The 14,483-nt window shown below is 51.6% G+C and overlaps 1 protein-coding gene across 2 annotated transcripts in view; it reads left to right on the top strand.

The window, feature by feature from the left end:
• Positions 1 to 13,019, top strand: part of ANGPT4 (angiopoietin 4) — a 40,487-nt gene extending 27,468 nt beyond the window's left edge. Inside the window, exons 5-9 of one of the 2 annotated variants that reach the window (XM_068565931.1) lie at positions 204 to 319; positions 2,933 to 3,034; positions 4,484 to 4,650; positions 9,750 to 9,880; positions 10,850 to 13,019. In XM_068565931.1, coding sequence (XP_068422032.1) covers positions 204 to 319; positions 2,933 to 3,034; positions 4,484 to 4,650; positions 9,750 to 9,880; positions 10,850 to 11,010 — 677 coding nt within the window. In that variant the 3' untranslated portion in view covers positions 11,011 to 13,019. Of the gene's footprint in view, positions 1 to 203; positions 320 to 2,932; positions 3,035 to 4,483; positions 4,651 to 8,968; positions 9,177 to 9,749; positions 9,881 to 10,849 lie in introns of those variants that run through there. The other variant, XM_068565932.1, reaches the window with a different exon arrangement.
• The last annotated feature ends 1,464 nt before the right edge of the window (positions 13,020 to 14,483 follow it).

Genomic DNA, 14,483 nt, shown 5'->3' with positions numbered 1-14,483 from the left:
CTCCACCTGGGTGGCCTCTGCTCCTCGTCTAGGTCCCAGCTCCCTGTCAGCTCCTCTAAGAAACCTTCCAGGGTCCAATACATCTCCCTATCCCCAACACCTCCCAGCCCAGAACCTGGCACAAAGCAGACAGGAGTGCCCACCTGACCCCTTCCCTCTCTCCTTAGCTCACTTCCAATTGTTTTTACCTTGTCCCATTGCAGCGTCCATGAGGGCAGCTGAGCAGGTGTTCCAGGACTGTGCAGAGATCCAGCGCTCCGGGGCCAATGCCAGTGGCATCTACACCATCCATGTGGCCAATGTGACAGAGCCCAGAAAGGTTAGGGGGCTCCCTGAGGGCTGAGGCTATCAGAGGGTGCTGAGCCAAAGGACTCTCAGACAACCCTCCACCCCACCCCACCCCCTGCCCCCACCAACATCATCTCCAGGCCTTGTCCAACATCTGAGATTCCAGAGAAGGTGGGGGTGACCCTACCCTCTGGAGCCCCCACTCATTCAGGGGTCAGATCATGTGGTTAAAGCAGAAGTTCCCAAAGTTGGCAATGCATCCTTCTCCAGCATGTTTTCCTGGGATGCTTTTAAGTTGGAATAGCAATAAATGGTTCTGTGTTGGTTCAGGTAATGCTAGCTGATACAGCAAACAAACCTGCAAGAATTTCAGTTCCAGGGGCTTAACACAAAGAAGTTTATTTCTAATTTACTTACAGTCCAGTTGAAGGCAGTTGTGGGAGCTTGCTTTATGTGGGAAATTAGAGACCAGGGCTGATGGAAGCTCCACCATCTTCAGTGAGTGGCTCCCAAGGTTACCCAGAACTTTGAGGTCCAGTTATCAGATGTGTGGGGGGAGGGCAGTCAAGGGAAAATGTGGATGTCCGGAGGGAGGGTTTGGGGGCCAGGCCCAGACGTGGAAGAGTTTGGGGAACAACTAGCCAGTCTTCCCACTTCATATTCCCTTTTCAGTTTTCTTTCAACCCTGCTGAATATATCAAGGAGAATGGCTCAGATTATCTTTAACAGTTCTCACACACCTGCTAAATCCCCCTTTTTACAAAGAGAGATCAGGCCCTCAACCTCTAGCTAGAATTTTGTAACACTATTTTGTTTTCTTTATATATATTTTTAAAATTATCTGAATAAAGGCAAGTGTTACTAATTTTCCCTCTATGGTACTAATAAGATTTCCTTTTAAGATGCATTTAGTCTGAGTATTTATTTAAGTAAAAAAAAAAAAAGACACCATTTTTTTTAACATCTTTATTGGAGTATAATTGCTTTACAATGGTGTGTTAGTTTCTGCTGTATAACAAAGTGAATCAGCTATACATATACATACATCCCCATATCTCCTCCCTCTTGCATGTCCCTCCCACCCTCCCTATCCCACCCCTCTAGGTGGTCACAAAGCACTGAGCTGATCTCCCTGTGCTATGCAGCTGCTTCCCATAAGCTATCTATGTTACATTTGGTAGTGTATATATGTCCATGCCACTCTCTCACTTCGTCCTATCTTACCCTTCCCACTCCCCGTATCCTCAAGTCCATTCTCTATGAAAGATACCATTTTTAAAGTAAATATTTTATATGAAATTAGTTCAGCTATGGTGGAATTTGGGAAGCTGTGAATAACTAAAATTTGGGAACACTGATAGAGAGGGAAGAGCTGGCCTGGGAGGCAAGAGATCTGGGCTCAAACCTCAGCTTTACTTTTGACTCATTTGCCTTGAGCAAGTCCTTTCCCTTCTCTGGGCCTCAGTTTCCCTTCCTGCAACCTCTGCTACCCTCACAACAGATGCCACTGTCTTCTCTCCCTGAGCAGACCTTCACCATCTCAGAGCCTCTACTCCTGCTGCTCCCTCCACTGGAAACGCTCTTCCCACTCATCTCTGTCTGGCAGGCACATCATCATCCAAAGCCTTGTTCTAATGCCACCTCCCCTGGGAAGCCTTCCAGGATTGCCCCGTGACTCCCTGGGAACTCTCTGTGTAGCTGCCCAAATGTTCATATTCAATAGTCTGCCAGCCCTATCAGTCTGCTAGCCTCCTCCAGACCAAGCCAGCCCTGGGGGTTAATTTATCTCTGATTTGTCTCTGATTCACCTAGTACAGGGGCAGGCACCAAGTGTTTCCTCATCAAACACTGAAATGTACTGAGCTGGCTGGAAAAATAATATGTGAACAAAAGTTAAACTGAAAGATGTGATTGTGGTGGATGGTAAGCTCTTTGAAAGAATCATTCTGTCTTATCCATATTGGCATTCCCCATGCCTTGAACGGAACCTGGCACCTAGTAAGTGCTCAGAAAACATTTGTCTGCTGAATGTAATAACATTTCCTCTTTTTTTTTTTTTCGTATTTTGGCCGTGCCGCCTGGCATGCAGGATGGTTCCCCAACCAGGGATCGAACCTGGGCTTCCACAATGAAAGCACGGAATCCCAACCATTAGGCCACCAGGGAACCCCTGTAATAACATTTCCTGAGTCTACACCATGTGCCAAGCACTTTACACCTCTTGGCATTTAATTCTTACAGCAACCCTGCAATAATAGCCAGTGAAAGGCCTCCATTTACTGAGTTCCTAGTATGTTATGTGCCAGGCTCTGTTCTTTTGATGGATGACTCATCTCATTTAATTTTCACAACAATCCCAGCGTGCAGATGAGAAACTGAGGCACAAAAAGGTTAAGGTATTAACATCCCCATTTTACAACTGAGGAAAAGAAGGCTCCGAGAGGACATCACTTGCCCACCATTTTAGAAAAATGAAGACAACGGGTGGGGGACTTGGACCTGGATCCTTGGGATGCCCTTGACCACCAAGCTCACCTGTTGCTCTGTGAGGTTCTGTCAGCCAAATCACCCTCGGGCTGGCCCAGACCTGGCTTCTGGCTGCCTCCTGGGACTTCCAACTTCCCACCTCCCCAATTTCCTCCAGGTGTTCTGTGACATGGAGGCCAGTGGAGGTGGGTGGACCCTCATCCAGCGCCGTGAGAATGGCAGCATGAATTTCCAGCGCAACTGGAGGGATTACAAACAGGTAACATTTCTGCCCTGGGGAGGAGCTTGTCAGCTCTGAAACCTGGGGCAGGAAGTGGGTTGTGGGCAGGGGTCTGGTTTGCCCCCAACCCTTCTCAGAAAAAAAATCAGCCCACCTAAACCAACTGCCTTCAAACAGATTTGACCAGTGCAAATACGCTATCAGGGACTCCATCACCCGAAATTGAACCCTCTTTTGGCAAGTCCTGACATATATCCTAAGAATGAAAGTTTAAGTTTTATTTTGTTTTAATTTTTGGAAAAGATAATGCACGTACATTGCTAAAAATTTTTAAAGAATACAAAAAACGGAACAGAAAAAAGTGATCTCCGCTGCTCACCACTGGCTGCATTGCTTAAATGCATGTCTTTGTCTTAGCACACATACATGACTACATCTGCAGGAGAGATTTTTTAAATTCAGAATTGCTGGCTTAAAGACCCCATGCATTTTACAAGACGAGGAATAGTGCCTGATTGTCTTCCAATTTTTTAATTAAATTTTGGATAAAGGATTTTTGGCAAGCTGACTTAAAAGCTCTTAAAGTTTTTAAGAGCAAAAGAAATAGAAAAAGATACACAGAAATACAACAATACTATTTTTTGTGTGTCTGCTTGCTGTTCCTTTGATAAATACTTTTTAAAAAGTACCAAATTAATCTATGAGTGTTCTTGAACCAATTGGGTTTTAAAGAATCATTCAACTGGCAAAGAGAAATAGGGTACTCAGAAGCAGAAATACACAAAAGACTGCTGAATATTAACCATTAGGCTAATAAGTGGTACAGCATAACTAAAATGGGGAGTGGGGCTTAGGTGTGCCCTGTCCTCGGTGCTGAATTATTGTTCTGGCCAAGGGCATTGGTCATGTGTCACTCTGGGACACTGGTGACTCTCAATGCTCTTAGCTTTACATTCCTATGTTACTGAAATTTTGCAGTGGCTGCCATGTCACTGAACAATGTTTGCTCAACCGCTTATGCAGCTGATTTAAGTTTTTAATTTTTTAATTGAGATTTAATATTCATGCAGCTAAGTGCACAAATCTTAAGTGTAAGACTCAGTGAATTTTCACATATGTATTCACCCATGTGACCACCATTCAAAGCTAGATATACAACACTTCCAGCACCCCAGAAACCCTCCTTGTGTCCCATCCAAGTCAAGACTCCCCTAAAGGTAGTAGCTATTCTGACTTCTACCACCACAGACTTTTTTTTGCCTGTTCTTGAACTTCATAGATTTCAATTATGATTCATGTGATTTCAATTATTTTTAACAGGCTTTTACATTTACAAAAGTCTTAGTCTTTTTGCTCTAGGAGTTGGGGAGCTCCTAGCAAAGTGGTTTTGGGTAAGTGTCCCCAGAGCCCAGCCCAGCCCAGCTCCTTAACCAGAGACATAACCTTCCTCCTCGGCATGCAGCCTACCCCCATTCTCCTCTTCCCTAGGGCTTTGGCAACCCAGCCGGGGAGCACTGGTTAGGTAACGAGGTGGTGCACCAGCTCACCAGCAGGGCAGCCTACTCTCTGCGCGTGGAGCTGCAAGATTGGGAAGGCAACGAGGCCTACGCCCAGTATGAGCATTTCCAGCTGGGCAGCGAGGGGCAGCTGTACAGGTGGGCTTGGGGCCCAGGCTCATGGGTGGGCTGGGAGCCCTGGGCTAGTGGCTACAGGGTATGCACCAGCGGTCAGTCCCTGGGCGTCTCCAGTTCCTGCCATCTGTCCCCCATTTGGGCGCATGTCATGGGATCTGGAGGTGGCTGGTTAGCACTCAGCACATCCTGGCCACTGGGTGGGGTGGAGAGAATGTCGCTGACACTGCCATGCCAGGAACAGGAAGGGGCCTTCCAAGGTCAGTCACCCCAAGGCGGTCATTTTACAGAGGCCCAGAAGTGGGGAGGTGACTTTCCCAGCCTGTCCTATGCTGTGGGGTGAGGTGGAAATTCCAGGCTGGGAATCAGGGGAACTGGGCTCATTCTGGCCCTGCTCCAGCTCAGTGTGTGAACTCAGGCAAGTCAAGTGGGCTTCTCTGTACCTCTGCTTCTTAACCACAGGATGGGCTTGAATATGAGCACATTATAAAATCATCAAGGTCTCTCACCCCTCCCTCAGCCTGGTTCTTGGCTCTGTTCAGGAAAAGGAATGAACATTTCTTGAGCACCTATTATGTTCCAGGCACATGACTCCATTTAATCCTCCCCACAACCTTCTGAGGTAAGCATTGCTGTACCTGCTTTAGCGATGTGGAAACTGAGACACAGAGCTCAAGTCCCCTGCCCAAAGTTACAAAACAAGTAGGGCCTGGTTTTGAACTCAGTTTTGCTGCCAAAACTCATGGTGTTTCTCCTACATAATGTTACGTCTCTGAGAAACTCAAGGATCTTAAAGATAAGCTATCTTGGAACCAGGACAGAATTGAATTCATAGACTCATGCTCTAGGGCCGCAAAGGACCTCACATGTCGTCTGGTTCTTCACATGATGCTAGAATCTCCTCCACAGCCACATTCATCATCCAGCCATGCTGGAATGCCTTCACTGATGGGAGGTCACTTCCTCCCAAAGAATCTCTGATGACTCTCTGTCTGCCGGCATTGTATGCCTAATTCCACCTCTGAGAGCTTCTCGGTGACGTGCCCCCAACTCCTCTATTAAATGCCCCTGGTTCCTCCAGCTAGCTGGTTCTGACATCCCTTCTATGGGACCCAACCCAGTCTGTTAATGTTCCTCCTTAAAGTGCAATGTCTAGAGCTGAATGAAACATCCCCGGGTCTGGGCTAGGCGGGGCTCAGCTGGATGCCTCCGACTCCTTAAGCTGACCAGTGAGTAGCCACAACACCCTGCTGACTCCTCTTTAAGCCACTGACCACCAAAGCCAAGGCTTAAACCCTGACTTTATCCCTATCTCTCTGAGTGACCCTGAGCAAGTCCCTTCACCTTCTCATCTGCAAAATGGGCGCCACAGGTGTACCTACCTCATTTAAAGTGTTGTGAAGCTTGAATGAGATACTACACATAGAGCATTAATGCTGGCACTTAGTATATGTTCAGCAAATAATATTATAACATTATATTATAATATTATAATTACTGTCCCCAAGCCAGCCCTTCACACACTTGGCTGGACTGCTCTGTGAGAGTTCACTGCTGTTCCCATCTCCAGTGCCTGGGACATGGTAAGTGCATAACAGGAAGCTGGGGGAGCCTCCCTTTCCTACACAAGTAACAGTTAAACCTCATCTCCATGACCCAATTCTTGGGCAGCAGCTTCTGTGGCCCTAAGTCCAGGATCTGCCATTTTTCTTGGGGAAGAAACATCGGGAAAAGTATCTCATTGTGCTAAAGAACATGGCCCTGGAGCCAGATTGCCTGGGTATGAACCCTGACTCTATCACTTGTTGGATTCATGACCTTAGACAAGTTACTTACCTCTCTGTGCCTCAGTCTCCTCATCTGTAAAATATAGTATCTATGTCATAATTGAGATAATCTGCAGAAAACGCATAGCATATGGTAAGTGTTACATAAATGTTAGAGATATACAAACAATATATTCAAAGACAGAAATATAATATTTCTGCATCTGTGTATATCTCAATTACTTATGTCCATTTATACAAACATATACATGTATGTTACATTTAGAACCCCTTGCTGTGCTGTCCTCTGTGAATTTGATGCGCTGCCACTGGCTTTTTATCTGAGACATGGAGAGCTCCCTGCCCATGGTTCCAGACTGTTATGCTCAGGTTTCAAAGGGCCCACATCTATGTGACCCTTTGCAGAACCCTAAATAATAATAATGATATACTGAACACTTGCCCTGTGCCAGGCATGGGCTGGCTCTGGTCATTTGTGGAAGAATCAGACCTGCGCTCTACCCCTCAAAGTTGTTCACAGTCCAGTGCGTCGAGTGTGTCCACAAGCAAACCCACACCCCCGAGAAGACAGGAGCTGCCTAAGGGGAAAGCACAGGGGCTTAGAGATGCTTGTGCTATCGGGGAGGGCTCCCTGGAGGAGGTGGTGCCTATGAAGAGTAGGCATTCTCCAGACAGAGAGAGGATAGAAAGGGCTCCCCAGGCAGCAGGGAGATTCTGAAAAGAAGGCAGAAAGAAGAGTTGACATGCAGCTGGCCACAGAAACCCCAAACCTGAGCAAGGCTCTTTCAAGGGCTCCGGGGATCGTAAGGAATAGGCCCTGCTCATTCAGGAAAAGCTTGGAAGATCCTGGAAAACACATAGGGACCTGGAAACTGCCAGAGAAGGGCTAAGGGGAGAGTGACAGAAACAGGTGCTGTCCCTGGGTCGCCACCGTACAGAGTCAGCTGCCTGGTGAGGTGGGGTGGATCCCCATAGGGAAGCCTAGAGGTGGCGAAACCTGGGCAGTCAGCAGCTGGGGCATGGGCATCGGGGTGGGAGGGGCACCCTTATTTGTCAGACACAATAATGGGAACCCTCTGGAGCCCGGCTGGGGTGCATGCATAAGCCTGCAGAGAAGTGGCCCACGGAGCGGGATGGGGGAGGCACAGACAAGGCACAGGCACACACTGACACCAGACGCAGGCCTCCCAGAGGTGCCCACACACCCGGACCCGGCAACAAGCACAAGATACACACAGAGATACACAGGGACACACACAGACACACATGCACATGTGGAGGGGCTCACCACACCCCTCGGGTACACACTTGAACCTTCAGAGCACAGACTTACACAAGTGCCATAGCTACACAAACAAGCACAGACACACACCCAGGCACATGTACAAATATACCTCAGAGAAGCCCTCTCAGGTAAACACGCACACAATCTCAGGCACAAAGACATATTCCAGAGCACACACTCAGACCCACCATAGAGATTGCTGCACACACTTAAACGCACACATAAACACGCAGTCACAGAGACTTGTATCCAAATGCTCACGACCTCAGACACAGACTCACGCACCTTGTGTGTCTCACTTGGGGGTGTCCAAGGACTCGTGTGTATGTTTGTGTTCCCCAGGCCTGAGCCATGATTATGTCCAAAGTGCATCTGAGCAATGGGTCAAGTGGGGCTTCCCGGCTCATGACTTGAGGGTCCCTTAGAGATCACAGATCCCCCTTCTGGCTCCCAGAGAGGAGGGGAAGGGAGGCTGAGGACTTGGGGCCAGTGCTGCTGCAGTGACCCCACGAGATCATTCGGCTTTGTCCAGCACTGATTCCAAACAGCCCCAGACTAAAGGTGACGCCAAACTTCAGCCTGCGTCCCGAGCCTGGCCTTGAACTGACATGACTGAGCCCTCAAATGGAGCCCTCAGTGGCCACAAGGAGAAGCTGGGACCATATGAGCAGGTGGGCCGGCCAGCCTGTCCCCACCCCAGGGAGCCCCTGGCCAGGTGGGCCTCTTGGCGGGGGATTTGCAACGCCACTCAGGCAAGCCCAGGGTGGCATATTTAAGGGCACAGTTAAGGCTTCACGGCTGGCCACCCTGAGCCAGCCCTGCCCTCACCACAGACAGAGAACACAGGTGGTAGGTGCAGGGACTGAGGTGGCCTCATGCCCAGACCCCACATTCCCTCTGGATCCCAGTGGGGGCGTCTCGCAGGCCCTGCCCTGGGGAACCAGGGCTTCCCTGAGCTGCCCCAGCTGCATCTGGTGTCCACTTGCCTCCACCCGTAGGACCTTCTATTGCTCCCAAACTGGCTCCCGCCTCAGCTGCCAGTACAGCCCCTGCCCTGCTACAAGCCCCCAACACTCTCTCCTGCCAGGCTCAGTGGAAGCCTGTGCCAGCCATGCACACGGGCTGGGAACACAGGGACAGGACGGGACGAATCAACAGGCACTGAACGTGCCAGGCACTTACCATGTGCCAGTGCTGCCCTGCGCCTGTCACATGCTGAGGTCACCCCATCACAATGACTGTTAATATACTATCGTTACCGTTTTAACAGATGAAGAAACTGAAGCTGAGAGGCGAAGCAATCTGCCCAAGGCCACACAGCTGACGAGCGGCACAGCTGGGATTTGAATCCAGGCATTTTACCCCCAGAACTTGTGGTCATAATCGCCACACAGGTCTGGATGTGCCTGCCAGGGCCTCGTAGCCTGACCAAGAAATAGAAACCCTCCCCAGCTGGCTGCAGGGGTGGAAGTCACAGGGCTGGGGGTGCCTCAGGGCCCTGATCCTTGTGGGCTGGTGTGGTCAAGGAAGGCTTCCCAGAGGGCGTGGGTGAGTGTGAGGAGGTGTGACAGGGCTGGGGTTGCCGGATGGTCAGCTGGGAAGGTAATGCACACAGCTCCCAAGTCAGGCCAAATGGGGCTGGGATCTGGCTCTCACCCTCATTTGTTCTGAGATCTCAGGCAGGCTCCTGTGGCTCTTGGGAGCTCTGTTTCCTCTTCTGTAAAATGGGAATGCTAAGGTATTTTGAGGATTAAATGAGAATGAATTAACCCATGTAAAGTGCTTTAAACAATGCCTGGCACATAGTAGATGTTCAAAAAAATGTTAGCCATGGTCCTCAGTATTATTATTATCATGATCATTCTCACAACTGTCCAAGACTCAGGTTCAGCCAGCTGAGGGAGGCCTGGCACACGGTGAGTGCTCTGTCCCTGCAGGCAGCAGACAGGGAGGGGAGATGCCTCAGCACAACCAGAGGGGAACCCCTTCCTCAACCATCCCCAACCTGACTCTGGGCCCCTCTCCCATCACCACCTCCGGGTGGCCTCCAGGCTTTCTCTGAGTGGGTACAGCGGCTCGGCGGGGCGCCAGAGCAGCCTGGTCCTGCAGGGCACCAACTTCAGCACCCGCGACGCAGACAACGACAACTGCCTCTGCAAGTGTGCCCAGATGCTGTCTGGAGGTGGGTGCCGGGCGGGGTGAAGCCCCACCTCCCCACAGGCACGCCTGGCTGAATACCCCCATCCCCTCCCCACTTGGGTCCTTGTGCAGCCAGGTGCCATCAAGAGGCGGGTGCAGGTCAGGGTCTCGCTCACCCACGGCCTGGCCTGGCTGTGCCTCATCCATACCTTCCCCCCGACAGGGTCCTTGAGGTCCCCTCCAAGGTCTCACCTCCTCCTAAAGCTGGCATCACCAGTTCTCCTCTGAGACCTCTGAGAAGCACTGAGAGTGGGGCCCAGGGTGCACCCTAGGGGGGTACAATGCCTAATCTGCCCAACCCCAGGCCTGAGACTTCCTCCCCAACCCTCCTCCTGGGCCAAGCAGGATCCGGAGGAGGGAGACCTGGGTGGAGGGGAGAGGGGCAGCTGCCGACCAACTCTGGCTTAGGCAGTGTTTTCTGTGGGGAGAGACATCAGAGAGTGGGAGATGAGGAGTGAGAGACAGAATGGGAAGGACAGAGATCAGAGGAGACCTCCAGAGACACAGAGACAGGGACAGATGGAGACGAGAGAGACATCAGGATGGACAGACAGAGTGCTGGGCACAGAGCTACACGGGGACAGAGGGAAGTACAGAGGGAAAGATGGAGAGAGAAACGCAGACCACAGAAAGACAGATGGACAAAGTGTGTGAAAGACAGAGAGACCCAGAAAGGTAGGGTAAGGGAGAGCAAAGAGAGACAGAGAGATCAGAGAGAGACACAGAGAGACAGACATGAGTGCACTGCCTTTGGAGGCCCCATACTGAGCAGAGGGTCTGGGAGCCTCCCCCCGCCCCACCACCCAATGCCCGTTGCCACCCAGCCCCGTCTCCAGCGAGCTGGCTTCCCAGAGGAGCCAACAGCCCTGATTCATCTTTGGGGTAGGGGGCTGCCCTCACCCCACTGGCTGGGCCCCCACCTCCCCAAAGCCTCTTCCTCCCCCTCCACCAGGATGGTGGTTTGATGCCTGCGGCCTCTCAAACCTCAATGGCATCTACTACCCGGCCCGCCACCACGTGCGCAAGCTCAACGGCATCCGCTGGCACTACTTCCAAGGCCCCAGCTACTCACTGCGTTCTACTCGCATGATGGTGCGTCCCACAGACATCTAAGGAGAAGCCACGCCTGGAGGCTGGTCCCGCGGGAGGACCTGGATGTGGTTTCCTCTGAACAAGCTGGACCCAAACACAGGACACAATGCCAGGACCTTGTCCTGGACACCCTGGGTCCCCTGAGCCAGGCCTCCTTACCCCAGGAGTCCAGAAGAGTCACCTCCCTCCCTTTTTCCCTCAAGTTGTGAAATGGTGGGTGCCTGGGGGTTCCTGCCTCTGCATTGTCCCTGTTTCCTCTTCCCTCCTGCCTCCTGCAGAGCCCTCCGGCCAGCTTGAGGGTCACAGTACCCTGGATGAGCTGAGAACAGATTTAACTGGGCTCCTCAAAGGAATACACGACTAATGGTGGGATGTCAGGCAGGCGGGAAGGTATTTACAGGCAGGAAACTGCCCAGATGGAGGCCCAGATTCTGTCCCTGGGTTGTTGGGAAGGCCATCTCTTGTTCCAAACTTTCTCAGCCTCGAGATGTCCTTGAACTTTCTGTTCAGGACTGAAGGAGCTGCATCCACCCTATAACGGGAGTTATTTCCACCGACACTGTCCACCACTCCTAGGCCCCAGCATCTAAAGCTCAGACATGGTTTCTCGGGGGCTCCAGGAGATCTAAGAGGGATTCCTTTACCCCTTGAATGTCCTAGAATATATTCCAGAGAGAATAACTAGGACTCCCCTCTAAAAGTACCTGTGGTCAAGTGAGGGAGGGAAACACCAGGTTAAATCAACGTGAACAGGCATTCTTAGCTGCAGGCCTTGTCAAAGCCATTACTGTGGTCATGTGCTTAGTGACTGCCCATGAAAGGGCTAGAGTAGGCAGCTTTCCCCAAATTTATTTATTTGAAAATGGGCCCTGATTATCCCAGAGCATCTCTCTGGGCTGCGGATACCCTTGGAAAAAGCTGGTCCTCGTATGTCATGAGCTGAAACCCCAGGTCACTATCCCCATCCCCGGCTGCTTTCACCATTTCTAGCTACGAGGGACACAGTGACATTCTCAGCCTCTAAAAACAACTGGAAGGAACCTTTGGGTTAAAACAGACACCCCGTCGCTGAAGAAGGGTCTAGAACTAAGTTTCCTGTCTGTGCTCCAAGACTTCTCTGGCCGTAGAAAGCCAGATCTCTGTCTGGGGGCTGCCCTCAGCACTCCCTGTGACCCCAGCTCATACCAGCTCAAGTTCAGGGGCTCTTGGGGCCCCCTCTGCCTTGAACAGGACACCAGTCGCTGGGTCCAGATCCCTCCTGCCTCCAAGCCAGAGCTCCTAGCCTCCTCTTGCCTTGTCCAACAGCGATGCTGTGGCTAGGGGTCCATGGAGACTGGGCGGGCCTTTGCTGAGTCTGGGAGACCAGGGGCTCCTCATGAACTTCCTTCAGAGAGGGGCCGCAGCCACTCTGCCACCCAGTCCCATTACTGTGTCACCCTCCTCAGACCTGAGAAGGCCACCAAAGTCCTGTCACCCTCAGCCAACACCCGGGCCCAGCCCGCGACCGGCCTGTCCTACCGCCAGGTTGCGCCTCTGTCTTCAGAAGGTTTTCTGCTGGCTGAGGCTGCACGGTGGAAATGGGGCACCTTCAGCCCACTGGGCTCTGCCCCCGCCCCTGAGTCCCACCTCAGCCAATCCACTGATTAAACCCAGCACAGATTAATGCTGATCTCCTCCAGGGAAACCAAAGGTTGTGGTTGCTAGTGGTGACTTCAGGCGGGAGGGAAAAGTACTTAGGGGCAGGCGGCTGCCCAGAAGGCTGACACAGCCTTATCCAGCATTTGCTCGGCAAGCCTTTATTTAGTGTCTACGGTGTGCAGTGTGGTGCTGTTGGCAGGACTTTGGAGTCAGACAGACCTGCTCCAGCTCTTGAACTTGAAGCCAGTGGCTCAGCCTCTCAAGGCCTCAATCATCTGGTCTGTGAAATGGAGATGGTGATACTCCCTCCTTGCTGTGCTGGGGCAGGAGGAAATGAAACCTTGTATTGCAACTTCTTAACAGAGCCTGGCGTGAAACAGGTGCCTAATAAATGTTAGTTCCCAAAGAGGTGAATAGGGTGGAGAAATCGGCCCCCTAGTGCATGCCACCCCTTCTTCTGGACCCAGGGAAGGTAAGTATTTTTTTTTTTTTTTGTATCTACAGCATTTATTTTTGTACTACAAGTGTATAGGCAATGCTGTGTGGCCCAGGGACAGAACTCCTCTGGGTGGGGTGAAGGCCCAAATCCCTGTCTGCGCTCCAGTTGTCTAAGAAGACCAAGAAGCCGATTTGGGTAACCCTCACACATCTGTTCTTTAAAACATTCATCCTTCCTTCTTACTTTCCTTCCTTCTCTGTGCCAGGACTCTCAAGTGCAAGGGATAGAAACCTTATCCTGAGGAATGGATTGACTCACATACAGGGAGTCTAGGGATGGATTCAAATGTGGTTAGATCCAGCTGCTCAAGTGATGTCCCTCCCCACCTCTCAGGCCTGCCATCCACCGTGCTGACCTCATTCTCAGTCAGGTTCTCTCCTGAAAGACGGCTCCAGCAGCCCCAGGCTTGTGTCCTGCCTGCTTAGCATCCCTCAGACAGAAAGCTCCCCTGTCCCAGGGATTCCAGCAAAGGCAGGATTCTTTCCAGCCAGGACTGGTCCTGTGTCCATCCCTGCGCTTATCACTGTGATTCTGGTTGACCAGACCTGGGTCACACTGTCATGCCTGGAACCAGGGGGTGGGGTTAGTTCCCTCCAAGTCGTGTGGACTGGCCTTGGGGAAACTGAGGAGCCGCTTTAGGAAGCAGGGATGCTGGGCAGGCAAGAACAGAGGTTCACTTTTTCTCTTTCCATCTCTCAGACTCCCATCTCTCTTATTTCCATCTCTGCCCCTTCTCCTAGCCTCCCTGCCCCCAAGGCCTGCCCCTCAGGCTCCAGCCAATCCCTGGTTTGCCCCAGACTATCAAGGACACTGCTGTGTTCTGCCCAGAGGTGTCAGACCCTGGTTCGCAGTCCAGGCTCTGTGGCTGGAGCAGAGCCCCTGCCCTCTCTAAGCCTACAGTTCTCATCTGTGCAGTAAGGATGGAGCGCCTGCAAACATCTAAAAGAGAGCAACGCTGACTCACCGTGGCTGCAGACATGAACAGCTAAAGGATTCTGGGTGCACAAGGCCGTAGGGGGCCTGGCTGGCGAGGTCTTGGCCTTGGATGGGTCTCCTGGAGGCCACCGCTTGCAGGAACTGGCTTCTGAGATACCTACATCTGCAGGTTCCTATGTAGAATCCTTGTCCCCTCTCCCTGCATCAGACCAGCGTTCCCCCATTTTAGTAATGAAGAAATTAGAGCTCAGAGAGGGAAAGAGTTTCATCCGAGCGGCACAGCCAGTCACCGCCTCCAGTGCACTTGCACCTATCAGCTGCCTCCCTCATCCAGAGCTCTCTGGAGGCACCTTGGCACCGACCACAGAAATGCTGGAGTGGTGTCCCCTCCACCTATATCAAGGGCTGATGGCACTTTCTG

Source organism: Eschrichtius robustus, chromosome 16, assembly GCF_028021215.1.
Source record: "Eschrichtius robustus isolate mEscRob2 chromosome 16, mEscRob2.pri, whole genome shotgun sequence".
NCBI lineage: Eukaryota > Metazoa > Chordata > Mammalia > Artiodactyla > Eschrichtiidae > Eschrichtius > Eschrichtius robustus.
The sequence above is the reverse complement of the archived record's forward strand: the minus strand, read 5'-3'. Positions and strand labels throughout refer to the sequence as shown.